The 24093-nt window shown below is 53.1% G+C and overlaps 2 protein-coding genes across 4 annotated transcripts in view; one reads left to right on the forward strand and one right to left on the reverse strand.

Annotated features, from left to right (window-relative positions):
* The window catches only part of LOC136407727 (uncharacterized), a 362146-nt gene that overhangs the window by 185787 nt on the left and 152266 nt on the right, over positions 1 to 24093 (forward strand). The window lies entirely within an intron of this gene.
* Positions 2673 to 10842, reverse strand: BOD1 (biorientation of chromosomes in cell division 1). Its single transcript, XM_066388088.1, has 3 exons — positions 10401 to 10842; positions 6668 to 6792; positions 2673 to 4466 (listed from the first exon to the last, which is right to left on the reverse strand). Exons 1-3 carry the CDS (start codon positions 10629 to 10631, stop codon positions 4271 to 4273), a joined length of 552 nt encoding a protein of 183 aa, XP_066244185.1. The 5' UTR covers positions 10632 to 10842; the 3' UTR covers positions 2673 to 4270.

Here is a 24093-nt window from a genome sequence, read left to right on the forward strand (position 1 = left end):
GCTGAGAACCTGGCCCCGGGCTGCTAGGTCCTTTTATTTTTTCCTGTGACTTGAGCCCTGAGCACTCTGAAGTCGAAGACTATGCTGGCTCCACCTTGGTTGTTTTATCTTTGTCTTCCTGGGTAAAATTAATATGAGTAGTTGCCGTTTAAAGATTCTAGTCCTCAAAGACATTTTATAGATGAGGAGACCGAGGTTCAGAGTGAACCATTGATTTGCCCATGGTCACACAGGTAGGGAATGACAGAGTTGGGACATCACCCGGCTCCTCCACATTGTGAGGGACGGAGCCGGGCAGACAGGCCAAGCAGCTCTGTTCTGATGGAAACTTCCTTTAGGAACATGCAAGGTATTTTCCTCCTGTAGCATGTCAGCGGTGCCCGCCCCTGGCACGGTGACATGGAGTGCTCTCCTCCAGTGTGTCTGAGGACAGCAGGCCCCCCACCCGAGCACTGGCTCAGGCACACACTGCCCACGTGGTCCGACTGGTCTCCTGGAGCTTGCCATTAGGGTTTGGGGCACAGGCTCTGCTGATGATCAAGGGGCACTTTACCTGCAATGGCTGTGCCAACATCATCCCTGGGGACATGGCGGGAGGCAGGAGGCTGGGCCAGGGCCGGATGGACGGGGTCCTGGGTGTCCAGGTCAGCTGCAAACCACAAGGTGTTCCCAGCACAGGTTTAATGAGGAAAGAATGGCGTGTGACAGTGCTCCTTTTGTGATTTGAGCCAATGATGTCCACAAGTGTTTTCATCTACCCTTGCCCAAGCGTTTATGGAGATGTGTGATTGGAATGGAAACCAGTAAAACCCTAGCTTATTAATAACTTGTGGACTAAAAATAAGTTTCTGTTAGTTGTCAGAGCTTGTGAAAACGCCTGCATGCACTTGGGCCAAATTTGGTGGGTATGTTCAAGGTGGTCTGACTCGGGGTGTGGGAGGGAAGCCCTGGGCAGGCATCGGAAGACGGGAAGTTGCCCCCAGAGGGGCTGACGTGAGCCACAGCCAGAGAGCCACAGACACAGGCGTGGGTAGAGATGGTGAGACAGTGTGGAGGGAGAAAACCAAGAGCCAGCTTGCCTCCCAAGTCTGGGAGGTGGCCCTGCTGTTTCATCTTGCAGCCAAGCCTAAAGCCAGCCGAGCCACCTGCTCCAGCGGGCGGAGGCTGTCACATGGTATTGTCCCCACCCTCTGGCTGGCTCCTTCTCAGGGAGGAGCTATTACTTTACACTGTGTGACCTTGGATCGTGGAGATCAGGTCAAAGGTTACAAAGAGTCACTGAGCCCGGTGCGCTGGGTGAACGCATGCAGTGTGGACTGGGCGGCAGTGACTCCTGGGCAGGTCGCGGGCCTGGTGAACTCGTGTCCTTAAGGGAGGAGGTTTGCAAGTGGAAGGTTAGTGGTACATTGTGGTGATGTTACCATCACCAGCAAGGCCTTCTGAGAAAGAGGTGAACTCAAGAAAGAGAATCTCAAGCGTGGAAACAGAAATGAAAGAGAAGGTGAGCCCAGAGTCGAGGACGTGTCATTTTGGATAAGTGAACTGATTTGGGACCCTAAACAGCAAGGAATGACTGTAGAGGCCTCATGGGACAAAAGCCTCCCTGCAGTGGTCAGTCTGGGGATGTCGTGCTTGTGTACCCGGGAGGCACACTGGCGAGTTGGCACTGTCAGTCCGAGCGTGGGGGCGTGCATGGCCCAGCAGGGAAGGGTGCTGGCCCAGGGTGGTGACCTGTCTCCGAGCCGCCAGGACACTGGCCACCTGCGACCCTGAACTAGAATACGCAGGTTGGAAAATAATCACCTTGTGTATAGTCATCTTTCTTGAAGGCAGGTATAGCTCACATTTATTTCACTGTTTAGTATCAGAAGTGTTTCGGATCTTTGTGTACAAGTTCGGTGACATTTTTGTGACCAGAGATGTGCCGTGGGAACTTAACTCTTGTTTTATCAGTTAGCTGATGGTAATATGGATTTTGTTATATTTCACTTTTCTTCAAGTTGCAGTTTCGGAGAACCTATCGATGATGTCAGGTTAGGACTTACTGTAGGCTCCGATTTATTAGACTGACGCTGTCCTGTAGCAGACTCAACTGAGAACCAAAGACGCTCTATCTGACGAGACCTCTGACACTCCCCAGGCCTAGGACAGTCTGTGGAGGGAGGGCCAGCAACACAGCGTCCCACCCTCAGGTCCCAGCCCAGATGGCCCCCATCCCAGTCTGCATGTCCCCAAGGTCCCAGGGGACAACCCCCCCGCACACTCGAGCCGGAGAAGCCCGCGCTGCCCTGCGCTGCAGACCGGGGTTGGCGGGGGTCCCGAGGGGAGGGCCTGCCTGCCTGCGTCCGGCTGCGCCTCCTGGCTTCAAGGGGGGGCAGCTCCAGGGGTGTCCGCCCACCCCCACCAGGACGCCCTCCCCCACCGGGACGCCCTCCCCCGCCGGGACGCCCTCCCCCACCGGGACGCCCTCCCCCACCGGGACTCCCTCCCCCACCGGGACACCCTCCCCCGCCAGGACGCCTGCCCCCACCGGGACACCCTCCCCCGCCAGGACGCCCGCCCCCACCGGGACACCCTCTCCGCCGGATGCCTGTGGGCAGAAGGGGAAGCTCACCTCCCACACCCTGGGGTCTAGGTCCAGCTGAAGCTTTAGAGTAATGAGTATCAAATCCTTTTATTATAAAACTTAAGCTATTTATTGGTCACTCACTTCTCTAAAAAACACAAACAGAATAAAATAAACACACCCGAGACTTCCTCTCCTTGCAGGGTAGGAAGCCGCCCCGGACAGAGCCCGTAACTGTTTCCTCTGACTGTGTCTGAGCCTCCTCATGCGTCCCAGGGTCCCGGGCTGTCACCTCGGAAGGTGAAGGTCACTGAAGCTACAAGATTCATGGACAAGAGGGTCACAGCTTTAAAGCTGTTCGATGTTCACGGCTTGTATATTCTTGTTTGCAACTCTGAGAAACAATGTCAACAAGCAGTCAGAAACCTACTCCCAGGGGTCCTCTCCCGCCGAGACGGCACCTCTGGGACCGCCTATGTCCCCTCCTCTGTAGCTCTGATCATCCCCAAGCGTAACCCTGAGACCCACATGCATCCTCAAGTTCCAGTAGACAGGTCTGTCTCAGGACAACCCGGCTCGTGTAGTGTGGCTTCAGATCTCCGTAGTGTTTGCTGGTGCCACGCCTCAGACAGGAGGGCACCCAGGTCGGCTCCCCCCCTGCCCCAGTGACACGTGGACCCTGCCCCAAGTCCAAGGTGAAACGAGCCTCCACCTTGGCCTGTCCTCCCTCTGAAGCTGGACTGTCACGGACCGAACCCCTTCTCCACCGCTGTCCAGGGCAGCTCCCAGAGGATGCCCGCGTGCTCTACAAGGCGAGAGTCCCATCAGAATGCTTACTGATAAGGGACCACATGTACTGAATCTTCTGTTCCCAAAGGAATTTACAGCTGAACGGGGAGGACGCGACGTCAGAGTTCTATACTCCCCAAGGGCAGCGAGGCCGCCCCCACAGCACAGGGGCTGCGCCGCTCCAGCGAGTGCCCGTGAGCCCGCTGCCTGGCTCTCACTCGCGGACGCTCACCCCACATCACAGGTGCCAGAAAGAAGCCTGCAGACAGGACAGCACAGAAGGAAGGATCCAGGCCACCTCGGTGGTTCCTAACAGCAGCGAGGGACAAGCCCGCTGCTGACCACAGCTACAGTGACTGGTGTCCCAACCCTGCAAGAAGTATTGTTTTGTGCATCCACGGCTGGTTTTAAAAATTACATTCCAAATGTGACATAAAAGGGGTGTGCGTACCAGAACCCCACAGAATCAGACGGCGGTAAACTCGATGCCCCTCACACGGAAGGAAGTCCACCGGGCTCCAAGCCACCTTCGAGGCCCACTGCGGGCGAGGCCACTTCTGAACGCAGTTTGATTTTAAATCCAAATTGCAAACCAAACTTAACTCATGTCCAGGGGTGAGACTCATTTAAGCAATTTCAGAAAAACGAGACTTTCACTTGAATTTCCCACGTGCACACCAATCATCCCAGCGGGTTACCATGAGCCATCTGCCCACAGCTTACCTGGGGGGCAGACTCACACTCACACCAATCATTCACACTGACTCTCAAACAGCAGGTCAAGTCCATCTGCGTGACTACTTTCTGGACAGACAAGGGACACCATTATCCCGCATGATGGCTTACCCTTTTTCTATCCCTTCCTGTATCTACAAGTCAGGGGTGGGTGCTCCGGGCACGACGGGGTATCGGACCTTAGGAGGCGTCCTGGGACGGGGCGGGGGGGTCCTGGCCTTCCGGCTCCGGAGGGGGCGCGGGCACGGCTTCCTTCTTCTTGGCCGCCAGGAACTCATGGATAGCTCGTTCTATCTGTGGCCTGAAGATATGGTTTAGCTTGGGGTCCACCACCTGAGAAATAATTCTGTCCACTCCGGCTTCCAGCATCCCCGACCTTGTGGAGACAAAGAGATCATTCTGTTAATTAGTTCCTCTGAGTCGCTTTCGTCCCCAGCAAGTGTCATGTGAGAGCCCAGGACACAGCCACCTGATCAGTGCTGCGGCCACTCTCGCGAGTCCTTTCCAAGGGCAATCCCCTTCCACACAGGGTTCAGGCTCTGTTTCCCCTTTGGAGGAGTAACCCACAACCAGAGCTGCTATTACTCCTCGCTCACCACCTCATCCTCTACAACCTGGGCCCTGCGCGGATCAACCGACTAGGACTAAGCAGCCGAGGCAGACGCAGCCTCCGGCAGAAGCAGCCTCCGGCAGCACCCTGATACCAGCCCCCCCCCCCACAAACGCACAGCGCTAGGCTCCCTGCTTTGTCAGCCTTTCCCCGCAGCCTCAGCCGGGCTGGGACCCAGAACTCACACTGGGGACCTGGCGGCAGACAAGGCAACAGGGAGCAAACTGGTTCTAAGCCCATAAAGTGCTAAAGTACACCCCAAACCCTTTTTGCAGTAGAGCAAAAACAGCCTAAATGTCTATCCAAACACGTGGCAGGGCCGTGAGAAAGAGTCCATGGAGGTTCAAACTGGGGTGTCCTCCATGAAACACTGACACCCTCGTGGGCACGGGAGCGGGTTTTGGGCTTTCCCTTTGGACTTGGGAGATTTGGGGTCATTCAAGCTTTTGCGCGGGTACCAGCAGGTCACACAGTGACTGGGCACAGTGTCAGGCTCAGCGAGGACACAGATGAGAGATCGCCACACAGTGACAAGTGAGAGGAGGAACAGGCCCCACACTGCTCAGGCTGAGCCGCGAGTCAAGTGCTCCCTGGATTCAGGGGCGACTAGCAGCTTATCAGCAGGAAGCCTGGACGTAAACACGCCGCCATTAGAGCCCCGGGCGCTTTCAGGAGACACGCATCAGACAGTGTGCTGGCCAAGAGGAGCAGTGACATGCAGCGAGGTCGGCCCCAGGCCCTGCCCCCTCCACAGCCCCCGCCCCCCCACGAGCGTTCACAGGGGCCGTTACTGGAGTGGAAGCCCAGCCAGGGAAGCAGCTCCCTCGCCCGCTGGAGGTGGTTTAAGCAACGAAGGAAACGTGAGCTCTTGTCAGGAGCCTAAACCAAAAGGGAGCTGAGCGGGTATCACGAGGTTAGAAGACTTGTCCCAATGAGGTTCAATAGCAGAGCCCGATTTCTGGCCGAGCCTTCCACACCGTGGACGGATCCGGCTGAGGGCCTGGACGCCGACCAGCGCCAAGGCTGAGGCTGCGGTCTCATCGGGTGAGACCGTCCGGGGCGGAGGAGCCAATGCTCATCCCAAAAGTGCATGAGAACTCGCCTCAAATTAAACAGGTTAGCAAGAATCACAGAGACATGTCCCTGTATTCAGTCCAAACTCCTGTTTCCGGTTAAATACATTCTAAATCAAATCAAGAAGCCAGGAAATTTACACGGGGTAAAAGCAGGCATTCTCTGTGAGAATAAAGACCCAGCACCTCGTGCCCACGATGCAGATGGTGAAGATGCCCGGGGATGTTCGGGCTACAGCGGACACTCAGAGAGCAGAGACTGCCTCTTACAGCCTGGAGTATCTCCGGTGCCCCCGGTCGGGATGTGTGTGCACAGGAAGCCGACCTGGGCTGGAGAAACCAGCAAGAATCTCAGCGGAGTTCTGGGCTTACTAGAGCCGCACTTTCATAACGGAGCAGTCTGCCGCAACGCGTGTGTGCCACCAGCTGTGCGCCACCGTCTGCCGATGGACAGTGGCCGCCTCAGCCCCCCGCGTGTCCCTGCGTTCGCTCCCGGTCCTGCTTACTTACTGAACCACGCTCTGCCTCAGCCCCCGCGTGTCCCTGCCGTTCGCTCCCGGTCCTGCTTACTTACTGAACCACGCTCTGCCTCAGCCCCCGGGTGTCCCTGCCCTTCGCTCCCGGTCCTGCTTACTTACTGAACCACGCTCTGCCTCAGCCCCCGCGTGTCCCTGCCCTTCGCTCCCGGTCCTGCTTACTTACTGAACCACGCTCTGCCTCAGCCCCCCGCGTGTCCCTGTGTCCGCTCCCGGTCCTGCTTACTTACTGAACCACGCTCTGCCTCAGCCCCCCGCGTGTCCCTGTGTCCGCTCCCGGTCCTGCTTACTTACTGAACCATGCTCTGCCTCAGCCCCCCGCGTGTCCCTGTGTCCGCTCCCGGTCCTGCTTACTTACTGAACCACGCTCTGCCTCAGCCCGTTGCGCAGCTGGTTTTTGTTCATCGTGGGATTCCACTCCTGCTTATCCAGATGCGTCGACACAAAATTATCCACCTTCTGCCTCAGGTTTTGGTAAGCTGGCTATAACATTGAAAAGAAGGGGCAAGGTGAGAAGTTACACGCATCAGTTTTGGTCATCAGTCATTCAGAACACTGCTTTTCGCAGAAACGCCATTTCCAAGCTGGTAAACACACGTCCATGGTGACTGCGGAGACCACGCGGGACAGGGCATGAAATAACGGCTAACGTGAGCGCCCACTTCATGGTGGGTGAGTACAGTGCCAGGTGCTCTGTTAGCTCATTTACTTTTCAAGCAACTCTCTGAGGGAGGTCCCTATTATCTCTTTTCCTGTCTCCCTTTTAGAGATGAGAAATTTAGGCTTAAAAAAAAAAGAAAACTTGCCCACATGGCGAAGCCAAGGTGAGACTCAGGCTCCTTCTGAATCAAAGGAACCAGGTTCGAGCCCAGCTCCACTGGCTGCCGGTTCTTGGACTTTGCAAGTCCCACAACCTCTGAGCCTCGGCGATTTCCAATGAGAACACAGTAATATCTCTGCCCCACTGACCTCGCAGGGCATTTATTCTCAGCGACGAAGGCCAGGCAAGCCCTCTGCGTGGAAGGGGGGCCTCCCGAACCCCAGCATGGCGAAGCCCAAGGCTACGGAACGCTGGGAAAGGGCGAGGGGAAGCACCACTGAAGTCCAAAAAGGAGCTGGGAGGTACTTACTGATCCCAGACCCATCTGGATCAGAACACGATTAGAAGGAACTTGGGGACACACAGAACACACGTTCTGTGCCGCCCGCCAGCCGCTCGTCTCTGCCCCGGGTGTGACACGGCACTGCTGGCTCCTCCTGACCCTTCCCGACCCGCTGACGCCCAGCTGAGCTATGTGATTTGCTCTGGTCACTGGAAACGGTAGTGACGAGACCTTAACGGTGGTCGTACTGCCTGGCTTCTCCTCTGCTCTGCGACTCTCTGTGACAGCACGCCCTAGGGAGCCCCTCCCCCCAGCCTGGACCATGCACACGCAGCAGACCGAGCCCCACCCCACCAGCGGACGCCGACCAAGACCAGCTGAACTCTGGGGACCTGCAGCCCTGCCAGCACGAGAACAAACGCTCAGCCTAAGACACTGGCATCTGGTTTACTACGCAGTGTTATCATAGCCAAAATTGCTAACAGTGGATAAGTGAAACCAACAAAAGAATCAGTCGGCCTTAACTACACGAGTGGACTCTTCCAAAGGGCCAAGAAAATGACTCACAAACATAAGGCTGTCCACGAAACCTGGAAAGAGGAAGGAGGGAGGTGAGTGAGAATTGAGATTCTCCTTTACCTGGTAACCACCTTCCCCTCTTCGCAAGGGCAGGGCCGTGGGGGCCTGACCCACGCTAAGACAATGCAGACGTCTCCTGGGATTGTTTAAAGGGGAGCTGAGAGTCCCTTTCTAATGGAGAAGCTAGAGTAAGACATACTTGAGGGACAGCCGTAACCAAAGAGATGAGCCTGCTCCACACGACAGGAAAGTGGCCATAAGGGTGGAGATGAGACAGCCCCAGTGGAGCAGCCCGGGCCCAAGTGCCCCCTACCCTTCGGGCAGCCTGTCTGTCCATCCTTCCTCGGACCCCGTGAGTCAGCAAGATCCTCCCTCCGCTTCAAGGAGCTGGAATTAGATTCTCCCCTGGTAACCACGCGTCCTGACTCTACACCTCTATTCACAATAACTCACCCGGGCTGAGGTGACAGGTTACTGAAAAAGGACAGCAAATGTCCCCAGGAAACCTGAACAGGTCCTGACAATTCAGAATAATCCCCTCGTTCGTGAACGGAAAGGACCTTCGTGCCTGCCGTTACCCTCCCGTGGCATTCTCTCCCTCCCCCGACTTCCCGCAGGTGGCTCCGTCCTACAGTTCAGGCGCACTGCAAAGTGACCTGCGGGCCTAACCAGTGCACTTCCCCTACACACTTCCGCAGTCTGGGGTGGGGCCTATGAACACGCATTTCTAACACGTTCTCAGGTGATGCTAATCGCAGGCCCGGCTTTGAGGACAAGTGTCTAAAGCAACAAAGAACTGAACATGTGCCTGAAAAGACACTGTCTTCGAGAACAACCTGGTAGCTACCAGAAGGAACATCTCAGCAGGTGTCACGCGTGGGGGGCTCCATTCCCTCTCTCTCAACACTTCATGTTAATTAAAAAGTAAATAAAAAGCATGCTACATCGATTAAGCCAAGTGAAACCTATTGGCACAGAAAAAACATGAGTGGGGAAGCTGTGATAGGGTCCTGGGTGGAAGCTCATCAGAATATCATCTGTACCTCGGGAACCCCTAAATAAGGAAAATTAAATTTCAAGGACAACACTACTACTTGGTTTTTAATCCTGGAGGAGGTAACAGTGTAGACCACTTATGACATGTACTGTCTGGTCCACATACTTACTGGCTCCACCATGGAGTGCAGCCTGGAGGGCCAGGTAGTGACTGACTTGCCCGTCACCACACTGCTTGGCCGACACAGGCCCATGCACGGTCAACGAATAAACAGACTGGCTTTTCCTACCTTCAAGGTCTTTTTTTTTTTTTTACAGAGACAGAGAGAGAGTGAGAGAGAGTGAGAGAGAGGGACAGACAGACAGGAACAGAGAGAGATGAGAAGCATCAACCATCAGTTTTTCATTGCGACACCTTAGTTGTTCATTGATTGCTTTCTCATATGTGCCTTGACCGCGGGCCTTCAGCAGACTGAGTAACCCCTTGCTCGAGCCAGCGACCTTGGGTTCAAGCTGGTGAGCTTTGCTCAAACCAGATGAGCCCACACTCAAGATGGCGACCTCGAGGTCTCGAACCTGGGTCCTTCCGTATCCCAGTCCGACGCTCTATCCACTGCCTGGTCAGGGCTTCAAGGTCTTAGTTTAAGCTCACAGCCCGTTGTGAGGTAGGCTCAGAGAGGAGAAACCACTGCCCCAGAGAAGCCCAGCCAGTAACGAAGCCTCCTAACCCTACAGCCCGAGTCTTCGTTAGAGAAGCTTCTGAACTTGAACATTCCAGCAGCTACCACATGTCTGACACAAACACACAAGATGTTCACTGAGTCCAGACAACCTTGGCAACGAGGTAAAATGAAATGGCGTTTTACTGCGGGGCGGGGAGGCTGACCTATGACATTTAGGATCTAAAACAGGCGCCAAATGCCCTGATGGCGCTTGCAAACCGGCGGTTGCTGCTGGCTCGACAACAATGCCCTCTCCCTCGAGTGCAGCATGGGCAAGGGTGCAGTCACCGAGCTGGAGAAATGCAACAAACGGCTACGCTGTCGTAGATCCTGCATTCAAATCATGCCCGCGTCCTTACCTGGCTCTCTCCACTACTCACATAGGGGAGGTTTGTTACTGACAGGCTTAAAGAATCCCATTTCGGGGAAATCAGCCTAGACTCTAGGCTCTAAAACCTGCGTGGGAACCCCAAGTTCCTTCAGAGCAGCGAGGGGGCTCAATCAGACCGCTAACGGGACCGGGACCCCAACCCACGTGCGCGCGGCTCAGGTGCGGCCCCCAGCGGTCCAACCTCGCAGCTGAGATTTTCGCAGGTATCTTTGTTTCTCTCTCCGCAAAGCGGCAACCTGGGCGGCCTCCCGCCGGCCCGATCCCGATCCCGATCCCGTCCCGGCCCGGCGGGCTCGGTACCTTGGTGTCCACGTCGGCCAGGCAGTCCCGGCGGAAGCTGTCGAACAGGCCCCGGCTCTTGAGCTGCTCCACGATGAGCGCGATGAGCTGCGGGTCGCCGGGGGGCAGCGAGGCCGGGTTGATGGGGCCGCCGCTCCCGCCGGCCCCGGCTGCGCCCGTCCCCGCCCCCGCCGCCGCCGGGCCCGCTCCGCCGCCGCCCCCCGCGCCCGCGCCCCCGCCGCCGTCCGCCATGGCTGCGCCCCGGGTCCGCGAAGGAGACCTAACACGGCTTCTTCTCAGGGGCAGAGGGCCGGGGTCGTGGAGCGGTGGCGGCGGAGCCAGAGCAGGAGGAGGCGGCGGCGGCCGCGGCGAAAGATGAAGAGGCGGGGGCGGCAGCGGGGGAGGAGGCAGGTTCGGGGACAGCGAAGGTAGTGGAAGGGGCGGCAAAAACTGCCCGCTCCACCCCAGGCGCGCCTCTGATGACGTCACCAAGGGCCTTTGCATTGTGGGACGGGAGGTTTTCGATACTCATCTCTGGCGTTCTTATAGGCAGAAGACTGGCGGGCTAGAACTACAACTCCCGGCAGGCTTCGGACCCGCTGGTCTCCAGTTTGCGGGGCAGTATGGGAATTGTAGGCTTAGGCCCTCCTGATTTCGGCCACCTGGGCTGGCTTTTCTCCTCCATCACTGCAACCCTTGCTCTAAATCAGACTCTCTTAGCAGTGCATGATTATAAGAATCACCCTCCGGGCTAACTACAGGTGTAGATTAACAGGTTTATTCCTTAGAGATTCTCATCCAGGTTTTCTGGGTTGGGGCCGAGGAATCTGTAATTTTAACATGCACTCCCGTGGCCTCCTTGGACAATATGATCCGGGAAATTTGGAAGACAGTGGACTCCTCAAATTTCTATTATTCAGAAATGTATGAGGTTCTTTTTCCCCTTCTGATTTTAATAGCAATGCGTAGTTATTTCAGAAAATTGGAAAATAATGGCAAATTGTCTTTCTAAGTTCCTTCTTAACATGTGTAGATTTCCTGCCAGGTATAAAATATTGTCAGTAAGACTAATATTAAGAAGAATAAACTAGTAATGAGTAATTGGAATATGCCAGGCATGCTGCTAAGAACTTGACACACACTACTTCACAGCAATCTAAAAGGCAGATGCTATTATTACCACTTTTTTTACAAATGCAGAAATAGAGGCACAGAGAGTTTATTGCCCAGATCACATAGCTAGAGGCGAAAAGGAGGGCTTGAACGCAGGCCTCCTGACATCTTGCAGTGTTTAACTTAAATTATACTACATCCCGAGGGCTAGCTGGCATTATACACTAGGTAAGGCTTTATATTCCTGGGGGTTTTTTTATAGCCACAATTCTGCATTGGAACCCAATGACTGCGACCACTGTCCTCTCATCCTTTGAGACTTTTGTCCATTAACTCTTGCCCACAACCCGGGAATTGTGTCTGCTGTTGTTATTCCCCATCTTAAATAAGCAGTGGAAGGGATGTAAATAATAAAATTTGCAGTATCTTTGGCTCCTGGGAAGAGACAGAATAGATAGAGGTCCAGGATGCTCTCCACACATTTCAGGAAAGGTGAAACGAACCCTCAAAATAAATACTCAGGTTAGTTTATACTCATCCTTTAGCATCAGCTCAATGTTCCTCAGTGATTAAGATAACGACAACTGTTCTTTCTTAGTACTTCCCCATCCTTGAGATGACCTAACGTCCAGTCCTGCTGACTGGCCCACACTCACCAGTCCTCTCTAGCTCCAGGAGATACCATATTCAAGCCCCCTGATCACGTGGACCAGCACATCACACCTACCCTTACCTTAGGGAAAGTTTCTAATCTATTCTTGTCTCACTGATACAGACACTCAGAGCTTCATTGTTGTAGCAATTATTATATTATAATTAAAAGTGAATAATTTATAGTCTAATGTTTCCCCTGCTAGAGTGTAAGTTTTAGAGCTGGGACCACAACTTGTCCGTCACCGTGTCCCCAGCCCATAGCATATTGCCTAGCTCAGAGTGAATGAGTAAGTTCTGGTCTGTTACCTATTGTCATGGGGCCAGATCTGAGAGAGAGAGAGAAAGAGAGAGAAGGAAGAGGAGGTCACTTGGAGCCACAATCTTCAGAGAAGAAGCGTTATAGCAGGAGATGATGGATTCATCTGGGTTAGTGAACATGGAAATTGGCAGCAGATGGTTTACCCTTTGGCAATCTCATTGTGGGTCAAGGGGATCTCATTTCCTGGTTGCTGGAACCGTGAATGGTGAGAAGATGCTGTACCTCATACTTGTGATCTCACTGCCGCAACTGATATAAGTGAGGTGGGGGATGAGATGCAAAGGTGATCAGGACTAGGGGAGGCTTATTATTCATCCAAACTCAGCCACTTCATCCCAAATACATTCACCCTCAAGTCAAGGAATGTGTAATACACAACAGTTCTCACCAGGGGGCGCCATTGCTACATTAATAATCTAGGACCTTCAGAAATTTCCACGCAGACTGTTTTCACTTTTGCGCAGGTAGTAATCCTGTTTTCGGGTGTCCTTTAGGGAAAAGAATGATTAGATCTGAGTATTAAAATCTGTGACAAGTTGCCTGATCCCAGTGAGTTGCACATACCAAGGTGCTGGAATAGTTTATGTCAAAGACAGCCCACACCCAGATCTCAAAGCAGGAAGGGCAGGAACTGGAAAGAAACGAGATCGGGAGGTTTCTGCGAGAGATAGGAAACCGCAGTGAGTGCGTGGGATTTTCGCGTGATGGTGCTGGATTGGCACCCCAGCTCTGTCACTTTGGGGAGGCGTGACTCGCAAAGTTGTATCACCTCTCTGAGCCTCAGTTCCTCAGGACCCTGGAGGGGATTAAGCACCATTTTGGAAATCCATTTATATAATTCCTGGCCTTTAGCAAATGCTTAATACATCGTGGGATCACAAATTTTACATTTATGCGAAGAGGCTATTTGGTTAATCTCTGCCCCCTCCCCCCACCACAAACTTCTAAATTTACGAGGGAAGCGACTGTCAGTTTTAATTTATCAGAATCCGGCCAATATTCAGAGGGGTCGGGTTCACTCTAGTGAGCTGTCTGTAATGTATGACTACACCGGACTAGGAGGTGGGGGCAGGGAGAGGACTCTGAGCTTAGAAGTCCTTCTGTGGGTTTTCTTGGTAACTACCCTTCCAACCTTCCAATCCAAGGTCTTGATTCTTAATCAAGAGCATCCCAGAGCCGGAAGACTGAACCCAGGGCTGCATTTAGACACCATGCCCACTTGAGGTAGAGAGGTTGTCGGTCTTTGGCCATGTTCGAGGCCCGGCCCTTTATCTTCCTGCGTCCGTAAGAAGACACGCGGAGCCTGGGCAGACCTCGGGCTGGATCGCTAGCTGTGCGTTTCTTCATTAGCGGCAGCCTGAGCGTCCTGATCGCCGGTAATGTCTGTAGTATATTGACCGCGTTGTAGTGGTTTCAACTACTTCGTTTTGTTTCTTCCTGATGTTTTCCACCATCTCTAATGACACACACACACACACACACACACACACACACACACACACACACACACACACACTGAGGAAACAAGACTTTCATAGCCGGAGTCCTAGCACCAGGGAATACTGTCATCGTCTCTCCCCCTCAGATAATACCGCAGGGGCGTTTTTAACACCCCTGGTGAAAGGGGCAACCTGCTGTGAGGTAGGGAAAAGAGAGAGAAGTTTAGAATCTGGGTTGGGTTTGGATCAAACACCTTGGCTTATCGGCTGTGTGACCCAGGGCAATCCATGAATCCATCTGAACCTCCCTGTGCTCATGTGTACAATGGGGACGATATCAACACCTACCTCTTGTCCTCACGAACATTAGGGCTCATATATGCAGAAGTTGGCACATAGTAGGCCCTCAATAACTAATAGGTAAGAGCATGGTCTTGCTTCAAGATCCTAATGTGGTCAGGGGTAGTCTGTTCTTGGGCAGAAATCTTGATCAATTTGTATCCAGACTTACCATATGTATATGTGTTTGTTTTTTATTACTTTGCTAGTTTTAATTTGTGTGATGACATAAGGAACTGTTCAGTCACTCCCTAAGTTGGTGGGCTCAGTGAAGTCAAGTTCATGGTCAACTCCTGCATGTGATTGCTGCTGGGGTCTGGTCCATTGTCTACCTCTGTCATCACACTTCCAACCACTAGCACCCTAGTGGCACTTTCTGTCCACCCATGAACTCCTGCTGCCTACCCAGTACCCATGGCCCTCAGTTCTCAGCAGACCCCCCTGTGTTTGGGCTGCCCTGTGCCCTGTTAGAGCGCACACTTCCCTCGCTCCCACTGGCCTTGGCTCCCAGTTCTGGCCGAGGAGCGGGAAGCTGAGGATTCTGAGAAAGCTTTGCCTCCCTGTGGTAGCGGGGAAGCATGGCCATCATGAACTGATGCCCTCAGGGCAACTTGGGACAATGTAACTGGTTCTAGACAGCGAGTTATGAGCAGAAGTGACTTGCGTCACATCTGGGCCAGGACATTGCAATACCAATCTGACACACAATTTAAGATAGTGGCTGACATATCATCTGGGGCCCCACAGTGAGGAGACATGGAGCCTAGGCCCCAGCATGCCCCACATGGACAATGCAGCAAGAGTGAGACATAAGCCTTGCTTGTTATGAGCCACTGAGAGTTGGGGGTTGTTACAGCATTACCCAGCTTGTCCTGACTGATACAGTCTAGACTACTTTTTCTCCACTAAACCTATGGGTTTATGTGGAAGACATAAATCTTCACTGGTTTGAAGGCACTCAGATTTAGGATTTTTTTTTGTCCCCACAGCATTCTCTAGCCTCAGGTGACTGATAGTACACGTTTACCATCTGTTTGTTTGCCTGGCCTCTCAATGTCCTTCTTTTTTGGAGGGTACCCTCCACCCTCTGAGACCTATATAAAAATGCCAGACACCCACTGTCCCCGCCTCCCTTGCAGCTCAGGTGCAGGCACATGGCCGAGGCCAGCAGAGGTGACGCTACAGCTGCGGTGCCAGGGGCTCTCTGCGTGTGACAATGCTGGGCTGGTCCACAGCAAGAGTTTGGGCTGTGATCTGGCTGGGTGACCTCTCTTTTCTCTGGCCTGCTTCCTAAGCCTTGTTCTCCAGCCTTCCTGTATCTTCTCGATCGATTCCCTTCCAGCTTAAATCAGCCAGAGACCATTTGTGCTGCTTGAGACGGAGCACCTTGGACTGATCCAACCAATCAGGTGGCCACACGAGGCTGCAGGGGGGGGCAGGAGGGGTAGATAGGGCGAGATGCCCGTGACGTCTCTTCCCCATCATGAACTTCTTCGCTGGGAGCAACCATTGCCTAAACCAGGGGTCCCCAAACTACGGCCCGCTGGCCACATGCGGCCCCCTGAGGCCATTTATCCAGCCCCTGCCGCACTTCTGGAAGGGCACCTCTTTCATTGGTGGTCAGTGAGAAGAGCATAGTTCCCATTGAAATATTGGTCAGTTTGTTGATTTAAATTTACTTGTTCTTTATTTTAAATATTGTATTTGTTCCCGTTTTGTTTTTTTACTTTAAAATAAGATATATGCAGTGTGCATAGGAATTTGTTCATAGTTTTTTTTTATAGTCCGGCCCTCCAACGGTCTGAGGGACAGTGAACTGGCCCCCTGTGTAAAAAGTTTGGGGACCCCTGGCCTAAACCCAGAGCAAGCTGAAAGATGCTGGGTGGGGAGGTTCTGGTCAGGCTTGGTCAGCCTTTGGACATGTGGATCTCACTTTCCTTATTTGTAAAATGGTGCAAATAATAGGACCTCCCTGATTGGGTGGGTAGTGGTGGGGAGCAATGCATGGGAAAGAGAAAACATTTGAGAGAGTTCTGGAAGCCATAACACCCCTAGGCAAGCTTACCACATTATTCTTATAAGTGTTAGCTCGCCTGAATCTATCCAGCCAGGGTCTTAGGCTAATGTGACAGGGGAAAATGGAGGCTGTCCTTCCTGACGCTGTTCTGTCACCAGGCTCCTGGGAGGTCACGGATCAGTCCTCTCAGTCCAGGCTCATCTGAGGTTCCCCCCAAGAGCCCCGGGGCCCCAGGTTTAAAGTAATGCAAAGGTTCCAGATGGGCTTAGGAATAGCAGAGAAGCACAAAGGTGGGAAAGAAGATTAAGGATGATTTTACTCATTCTGCTCAATTTGCTGAGTTCAGAGAGGGAGAGTACCTAACGCACAGCCACACAGCAACTCTGGCCGAGTTTGGGGTTGGGCTTTGGGTCTTCTCACTCTTGACAGTAGTATGCCTTACTTAATCTGGTGCTGTGATCCAAGTTTGCAAAAATGATTTGGACATACAACAAGGCTCCCTCAAATTTCTGACCTCCATGTCATAGCAACTAATGATCCACTGAGCCCTGTGCCCCCCCACCCCCGCCCCAGAGAAGGAGCCCTGGACACCCCTCCTCTGCCCCCTTCCCAGCTGGAGAAAACATTGTCTTGAGGAAGGGTGAAAAATTGCTGAATCGATCTTTTAAAATTAACACGGGATCCGAATCAAAGAAATCTGGAAGAAGAGAACTTTCTCATCCGGGCGGCCGCCAGCGCCCCGCCCCCCCAGCTGAAGCGCGCCCTTGTTCTCAGTCGCTCTGCCCCAGATTCATGGCCCGTTCTCCAGTTCTCCAGATCGTTGGCAATTTTCTCTGCACTGTCCTGACAACCTCCGGCCATGAAATTAAAAAGCTAGTCACCGAATCCTGCTCCTAATGGCTTTGTCCTCGCCTGCCAGTGATCCGACAGAGGAATTGGGGAGAGCGAGACAGAGGAATTGGGGAGAGCAAGGCTCCACTAGGCCTGCAGTGGGCTGAGATGCCCCCGGAATGACAATGGACTAGCAGCGGGAAGAGGAGGAGGAGGAGGAGGAGGAGGAGGAGGAGGAGGAGGAGGAGGCAGAGGGAGCGTGCCTTTGCCAGGAATGAAGGAATGAAAGAAAGAGAGTGAACTTTGGGCCTGAAATGGAAAAATTCCAGTGTCTCAGCAGAGGTCCCCGTGCCCAGCCTCCAGGACCTGCTAGGGAATGCTGGGCCAGGCACATTACCCCACCCCAGTGCCCTCTGGGCCTCGGCCTGGGGCCAGGGCTCCGGGCTGGTGGGCTGGGGAGTCAGAATTTGGGGAGAAAACGGCCCCAAACTGGAGCGAGTCCTGGGAGGCCAGCCCACCTACCTGGCTCGTCCTCTGCCCACCCCCTCCCCACCCCACATGTCCCCGGAGCTCAGACACCAGCACTAACCCCACATGCCTTCATCTCTGCCGCACCCCCCCCCACACACACAAAGGAATTTTAACAAATCCTCAAAACCCGAGGAATTTTAATTACCCTTAATTAAGAAAAAACTTTCTAGAAGACCACTGTGGAAGGGGTCGCTATAAGCTACAAGGGTGTCCTTGAGCTGCAGGAGCTGGGGCTCAGCTCCTGCTCTGGGCCCCCTGCCCTTGGCCGTGGGACCCACGCAGGGACAGTGTGGGAGGAGGGGTGGAGCAGTTGCACGCAGAGGGCTCTTTATTCTGCCCTGTCCCCTGGGTCATGGGCTTGCACACCGACCTGTACAGGAAGCAGAGAGAGAGGCCTCCGCACGGGGTCTCCCTGAACTCGGCTGTGGCTTCATAGCCTGGGGACCCTGAACAAGCTGCTTTACCCACATCCCCTTACCTGTAAAATGGAATCACCATGGTGACCACTGCAGGGAGGCCACAGAGTAAACAAAGGCTTGCACTCAAGACCTCGCCCTCTAGACCAGGCGTGGCCAACAGTGTTTGCCCCCAGGGCCAGATTAGAAAGAAAACTTTTTTCACGGGGCCGGCCGGATGAAATATTAAAATTTAAAAAATGTTAAATACAAAAACAATTCGTTTAAGTAAACAAAATTTTATTATGTAATTTGTTTATGAATAAATGTGAGTGAAAAAAATTAATATACAATATTATTTTAATAAAAATATAATTACTTACTGTATAAATATCCAAACTGTATCGCAATTAATCGCAACAATATTTAATTAATAGAATGAGCTTGAAGGGGGTATATCGCAAATAAAACAATTATTTCGTTTTACAAACAGCCTGGACAGGTTTTCAGTTATCAACTGCAGCTATTGTCTATGCTACAATGCCACTTGATTCAGCACATGTGACCACAAAAATAACGAATTGTTTGACCTTGGGTGCGCACTGGCAAACTCCGCCTAAAAGAATGTGGGTTTCACATCGCCACTAAACGTCAAACAGTTCGTATCGAGTACAGACGAGTACAAAAGTTGTAAATCTTTATATTGGAATTTTTTTTAAAAAAATAAAGAAGTATCGCGAATCCATTTGACCAATTATTGGAAGTTACCCCTAGATCAGTTACCCGCGGAATTCTTTTTCGCGTATCACTATCTTCTTACATATCTCGATTTCCAATAATCAAAGACGCTTCCGCTTCTGAGTAGCTGAGATTTTAAAGTGGCGGGGAATATTAAAAATTTAATCGCGAGCCGCATAAACTCATTACGCGGCCCGCCGGGCCGTATGTTGGCCAGGCCTGCTCTAGTCTGTGCTCAATAAAAATACAAACCACCGGCTACCATCCTCCCGGGGTCCAGCTCCCTTTCCCGACGTGGGGAGACATCTGCAGAGCACTAGCCTGAGCCCCTGGAGACTGGGGCTAGTCTCGTGCCCGGGAAGGCCTGGCACAGAGCAGACCCCGGGGAGCTGTGCTGGTCCTCGCTGCCTAACTGGGCCTGTGCACTCAGCCGTTCAGCCTGCCACACAGATACTGACCGACTGCCCCCTTCTGTGCCGCCCTCCCTGTGCCAGGATTTGAGCCAAAAGACTAAGTAAAAGGTGGCATGCTCTCAGTTCTCTGAGCCGACAAGCAAGCAGGAAGCCAACAAGCAAAGTCAAGATCAGAATCCTTTTGGGCGCAGATAGATATGTTGGCGGTCAGGGAAGCCTCCAGTGGGAAGCAGTGTTTGAGCTGAGATCTGAGTAACAAGGTGCCAGCCACGCTCAGACCTGAGGACGAAGCATCCCGGGGCGGGGGAAACTGGTCCCCAGGCGTGGAGGGCTGGGCTGACCTCCGTGGACGAAGTGGAGGGGCAGGGGTAGCCGGTGAGCTCTGGGCGCCCCTGGAGAAGTCATCTCACGGGAAGTCAGCGCAGAGCACTGGGGCTGTGCTGGGGGCGGAGCGCTCTCACTGCGCGCCCCCAGGGGTCGACTCCGGCCCCCTCCTCGCCCTGTACCCGCTGTGACTCTGCATTCAAGGACAGTTCTGTCCGAATGGAGCTGGAACGCCACCAGACTCAGCATTCCTTCGTCTGGCCCACCTTCTCAAAAGTGCGTGTCTCCCTGCCCTCGAGGTCACACCTGCATGGGGGGGGTGTTCTTTTCCGTCCGTCCCCCCCCGCCCTCCGTGTGTGGGGGCCGCCTGGCCACAGCCAGAGATGCCCACTCCAGTTGGCCCTGATTGGGACAGTGGTCAAGTACGCTTCCTGGTGGGCCCGTGTTGTAGGCCCCCAGCATGAGCGCACCCCCATGACCAGGCATTCCCTGGTCTTAGCTGTGCCAAACAGAAGACCTGCAGCCCTACGCGGAGGTCAGATCTGGGATCTCAGCACCATGTTGGCATGACCAGCCAGTTCATAAAGTGCTGACCACGTCAGTCCGGCAGCCAAGGGCCCTCTGGGGCATATAGAGAGAGCCTGAGACTCCTCCTGTCAAAAGGAGCTAAGAAGCTAAGAGGCATTTCATCCAGCTTCATTCATTCATTCATTCATTCATTCCCCTATGATTCAATAGGGGTTTGACAAGCACCTCCCATGTGCTGTGCCTTATATTAGCGCCAGGTCACATACTACAGTGTGTCCATAAAGTCATGGTGCACTTTTGACCAGTCACAGGAAAGCAACAGAAGACGATAGAAATGTGAAATCTGCACCAAATAAAAGGAAAACCCTCCCAGTTTCTGTAGGATGATGTGGCAGCATGTGCACATGTGCAGATGATGAGGTAACACCATGTATACAGCAGAGCAGCCCACAGCCATGCCAGTCCAGATGTGGACGGTACAGAGGAAAGTTCAGTGTGTTCTGTGGCTCGCTAAATTTGAATCCGTGACCAAAGTGCAATGTGAATATTGGCACATTTATAACGAAGTGCCACCACATAGGAATAACATTACTCGGTGGGATAAGCAGTTGAAGGAAACCGGCAGTTTGGTGGAGAAACCTCGTTTTGGTAGGCCTTCACTCAGTGATGAGTCTGTAGATGCTATACGGGATAGCTACCTAAGGAGTCCTAAAAAATCTGTGCGTGAGCCCACATTGAACTACACTGAATAGGTATGAAACTGGGAGAGTTTTCCTTTTATTTGGTGCAGATTTCACATTTCTATCGTCTTTTGTTGCTTTCCTGTGACCGGTCAAAAGTGCACCATGACTTTACGAACACACTGTATATATACATGGGGAACTATATGGTGAATAAAACTGAAGTGATCGTGGTCCTCAAAGACTGCAGTATGTTTAGTGGAACTGACACAAAAGTATGGCAACCCACACATACATAATTCTGAACCATGATGAGCGACAGAAAAAGACAAGGACAAGACACGCCACATACGTTTTGCAGATCCACATCTGGTCCAACCCGATCCGATAGTACAGGTATGCATGCTCAGGTGAGGTGCTTGTCAGGAATAAGTCCCCAGAATGCCCACGTCATCTGCGAGGCTCCTTATGCAGAACCCAGGCCAAAGGGAACACATATGAGCACCGTGTCGTAGAGAGAGTCTGACATCTGACCAGTAATGAGACCCGCCGGTGCGTCCTGATGCGAATGAGAGCGGTTAGACCTGATGCTAGGTGGCTGCGTTTGTAAACTTAGGAGATAGGACAGGTGACGGTGTTTGGAGCATCTCCCATGTCCAGGGTTGTGGTGGGCACGGGGGTCCCTGGGATGTGAACTGTTCGCTTGGGGGGCCCTCACAGTGTCACTGCGCGCCGCGCCACGAGAGGGGTGGCAGGCTGCCCGTTGCCACTTGTCTACTTTGCTTTGCTTCGAGATTTGACTTTGTCGCCAGATGTCTGTCGCGATGAACCCGGCAGGGTCTTGAACGTCGTTCGTGCTGTGGCAGGTTGGGCTTTCGCCCCCGATGAAGTCAGTTATACCCACCTCTGGGGGCAGCAATCACAGAAGGGGAGCTTTGCACGGCGGGGAAAAAAAAATATTTTTAAGATTGGGCAAAATAGAATTCATGCTTGAGGAAAGAGGCCCTGTCTGTCTCCAGTCTGATTTTGTACCCATTTCAGTTTTAAGCTGCGTGTTCCCTTCCAGAGCAAAATCCTCCTCCTTCCCCCTTCTCCTTCCTCTGCTCATCTCCTCTCCTGTTCTACCCATCCCCCATCTTCCTCCCCTCTCCTCCCCCCTTCTCCCTCTCTTCCTCCTCTCCTTTCTCTTTCCTCCTCCTTAAATCAGCCCACACTCACCTGCCGTTGATTTGGGGTGTAGTGGCCATCAGGAGATGTAATATTGCAGGGACGTCAGCTAACCCCGGATCCGTGGACCGAATCGACAGGAGTCCATCTCTGTCCCTCCGCAGGCGGGGCACGGTGCGATACCGCGTGTATTTCTGTGAGCACGTATTTGTTTCTTTCCAGTCTTCTGAGTTCCGTGAGAAGTGAGAAAGGAAAGTGTAGGACAGGGGCCTCCCTCTTGGCAACTCCCTACCCCAAGGAGAACCCCTCTGTGATGGGAACCTTCCATCTGAACACCCTGGAGACAGACCTTCGCCGGTGACTGCACGTAACTGAGAGCCAGGGTCAGATGCGAGCAGACGTCACGGTGAGTGTGGGCTGCAGGAAGGCTCTGTGGATGTCATGGTGATTAAATTGAGCCCTGACATGCGGAATGATCTGGAATTGGGGGGGGGGGGACCAGGCCCTCCCGATTCTGGTGGAAGGTGGGAGAACAGGCACGATCATAGGGCCCCTCGTCTCTCCCCAGATTCCCTGTTCCCACAGCCTGGGGGCCGGCTGTCCTGTGTGACCCTTCCCCCTCATCAGTCCCCTCCCCAAATCTTATGGCATCAGACCTTTCCTCTCCCGGAAAGTGACCGGCCCCGCCCACTGTGCGCCTTGTACGGAAGCGCCCCCCCCCCGCCCCCCCGCCCCCCACCCCCCCACCCCCCACCCCCCACCCCCCCGCCCCAGGAGAACCGGGTGTGCTAGCACCCCAGAGACAGTGAGCCAGGCGGAAGGGGCACAGACCCGGGGCTCTCACTGCCCAGAGTCTGGGTCCTGCTCTGCTTGAGGCAAATCAGCCCGTAGATGGAGCCTCCAAATCCTCTTCCGTCCACCGGGGGTGGCAGTCCCCGCCTCCCTGGCCGTTTTCAGGATGAAACAAGATCATGTCTGGGCACAGGTCTGGTGCAGGTGGGGACACCTCCAAAGCGCTCCTTGCAGCTTCACCCCGTTGATTCCAGCTACGCGCATTGGCAAAGTCAGACGGGAGGGGCAGAGGCCACGCTGCGGAAGCCGGTGGCCCTGGGCTGGGTTGCTGGTCCCGGTTCCGGTTCTGGGAGCAGTGTCTTTCGGACAACTGCCTTGTCCTCTGTGAGCTGCGCTTTCCTCATCCCCAAAACAGAGATTCCCAGAGTCCCCCGGGAGGGCTGTGCTGAGCATGGACCTAGATCAGCCATTCTCAACCTTTATCTCATGGCATGTGTAAACTATTAAATTTCTACAGCACACCAGAAAATATATTTTTTGGTGATCTGACCAAAAAAAAAAAGTTTAATTTTGATTGATTTACAAAATATAAATAATAATAGTAATTACCTACCCCTTTTTGCTCCAAAGTGAATTTTTAAAACATCAGGTGCCTATACTTGTATATAAGGATTTCTGATATCAAGAATTAACCAATCAGCCTGACCAGGTGGTGGCACAGTGGATAGAGCGTCGGACTGGAATGTGGAGGACTCAGGTTCAAAACCCCAAGGTCGCCAGCTGGAGTGTGGGATCATAGATATGACCCCATGGTTGCTGGCTTGAGCCCAAAGGTCACTGGCTTGAAGGCCAAGGTTGCTGGCTTGGGCAAGGGGTCACTCGCTCTGCTGTAGCCCCCAACCCCCGGTCAAGGCACATATGAGAAAGCAATCAATGAACAACTAAGGAGATGCAATAAAGAATTGATGCTTCTCATCTCTCTTCCTTCCTGACATGTCCCTACCTGTCCTCTCTCTGATTCTCTCTCTATCTCTGTCAAAAAAATAAATAAATAAAAATAAAAAAGAATTAACTAATCAGACGCAGCCTCACTATGCAAGGTGACCAGTAAGATACAGCTCTGTCACATGATCTATATGTTTATGGTCCAAGACAGGGCGTTCACACCAAATGGCTACTGTTGTGTTGGCTATTGTCATTTCTGTTTTTATTTGGCAATCTAAGGGAAAAGAGATCGGTGCCCCTGACTAAGTAGTCAGATAGCGCACGCTTTAAAAATTCTTGTGGCGCACCAGTTGAAAATCACTAGACAATGCACGTGAAGTGTTGCACTCCATGGCTGGCCTGTAGAATGAGCAAGCGTTGCTGCCACGGCGAACGCGGCCGAGCCCAGGCCATAGAGGTTGCTCTCCTCCATGACACCGGCCAGAAGAA

This window comes from Saccopteryx leptura, chromosome 6 (genome assembly GCF_036850995.1).
Source record: "Saccopteryx leptura isolate mSacLep1 chromosome 6, mSacLep1_pri_phased_curated, whole genome shotgun sequence".
Classification (NCBI taxonomy): Eukaryota; Metazoa; Chordata; class Mammalia; order Chiroptera; family Emballonuridae; genus Saccopteryx; species Saccopteryx leptura.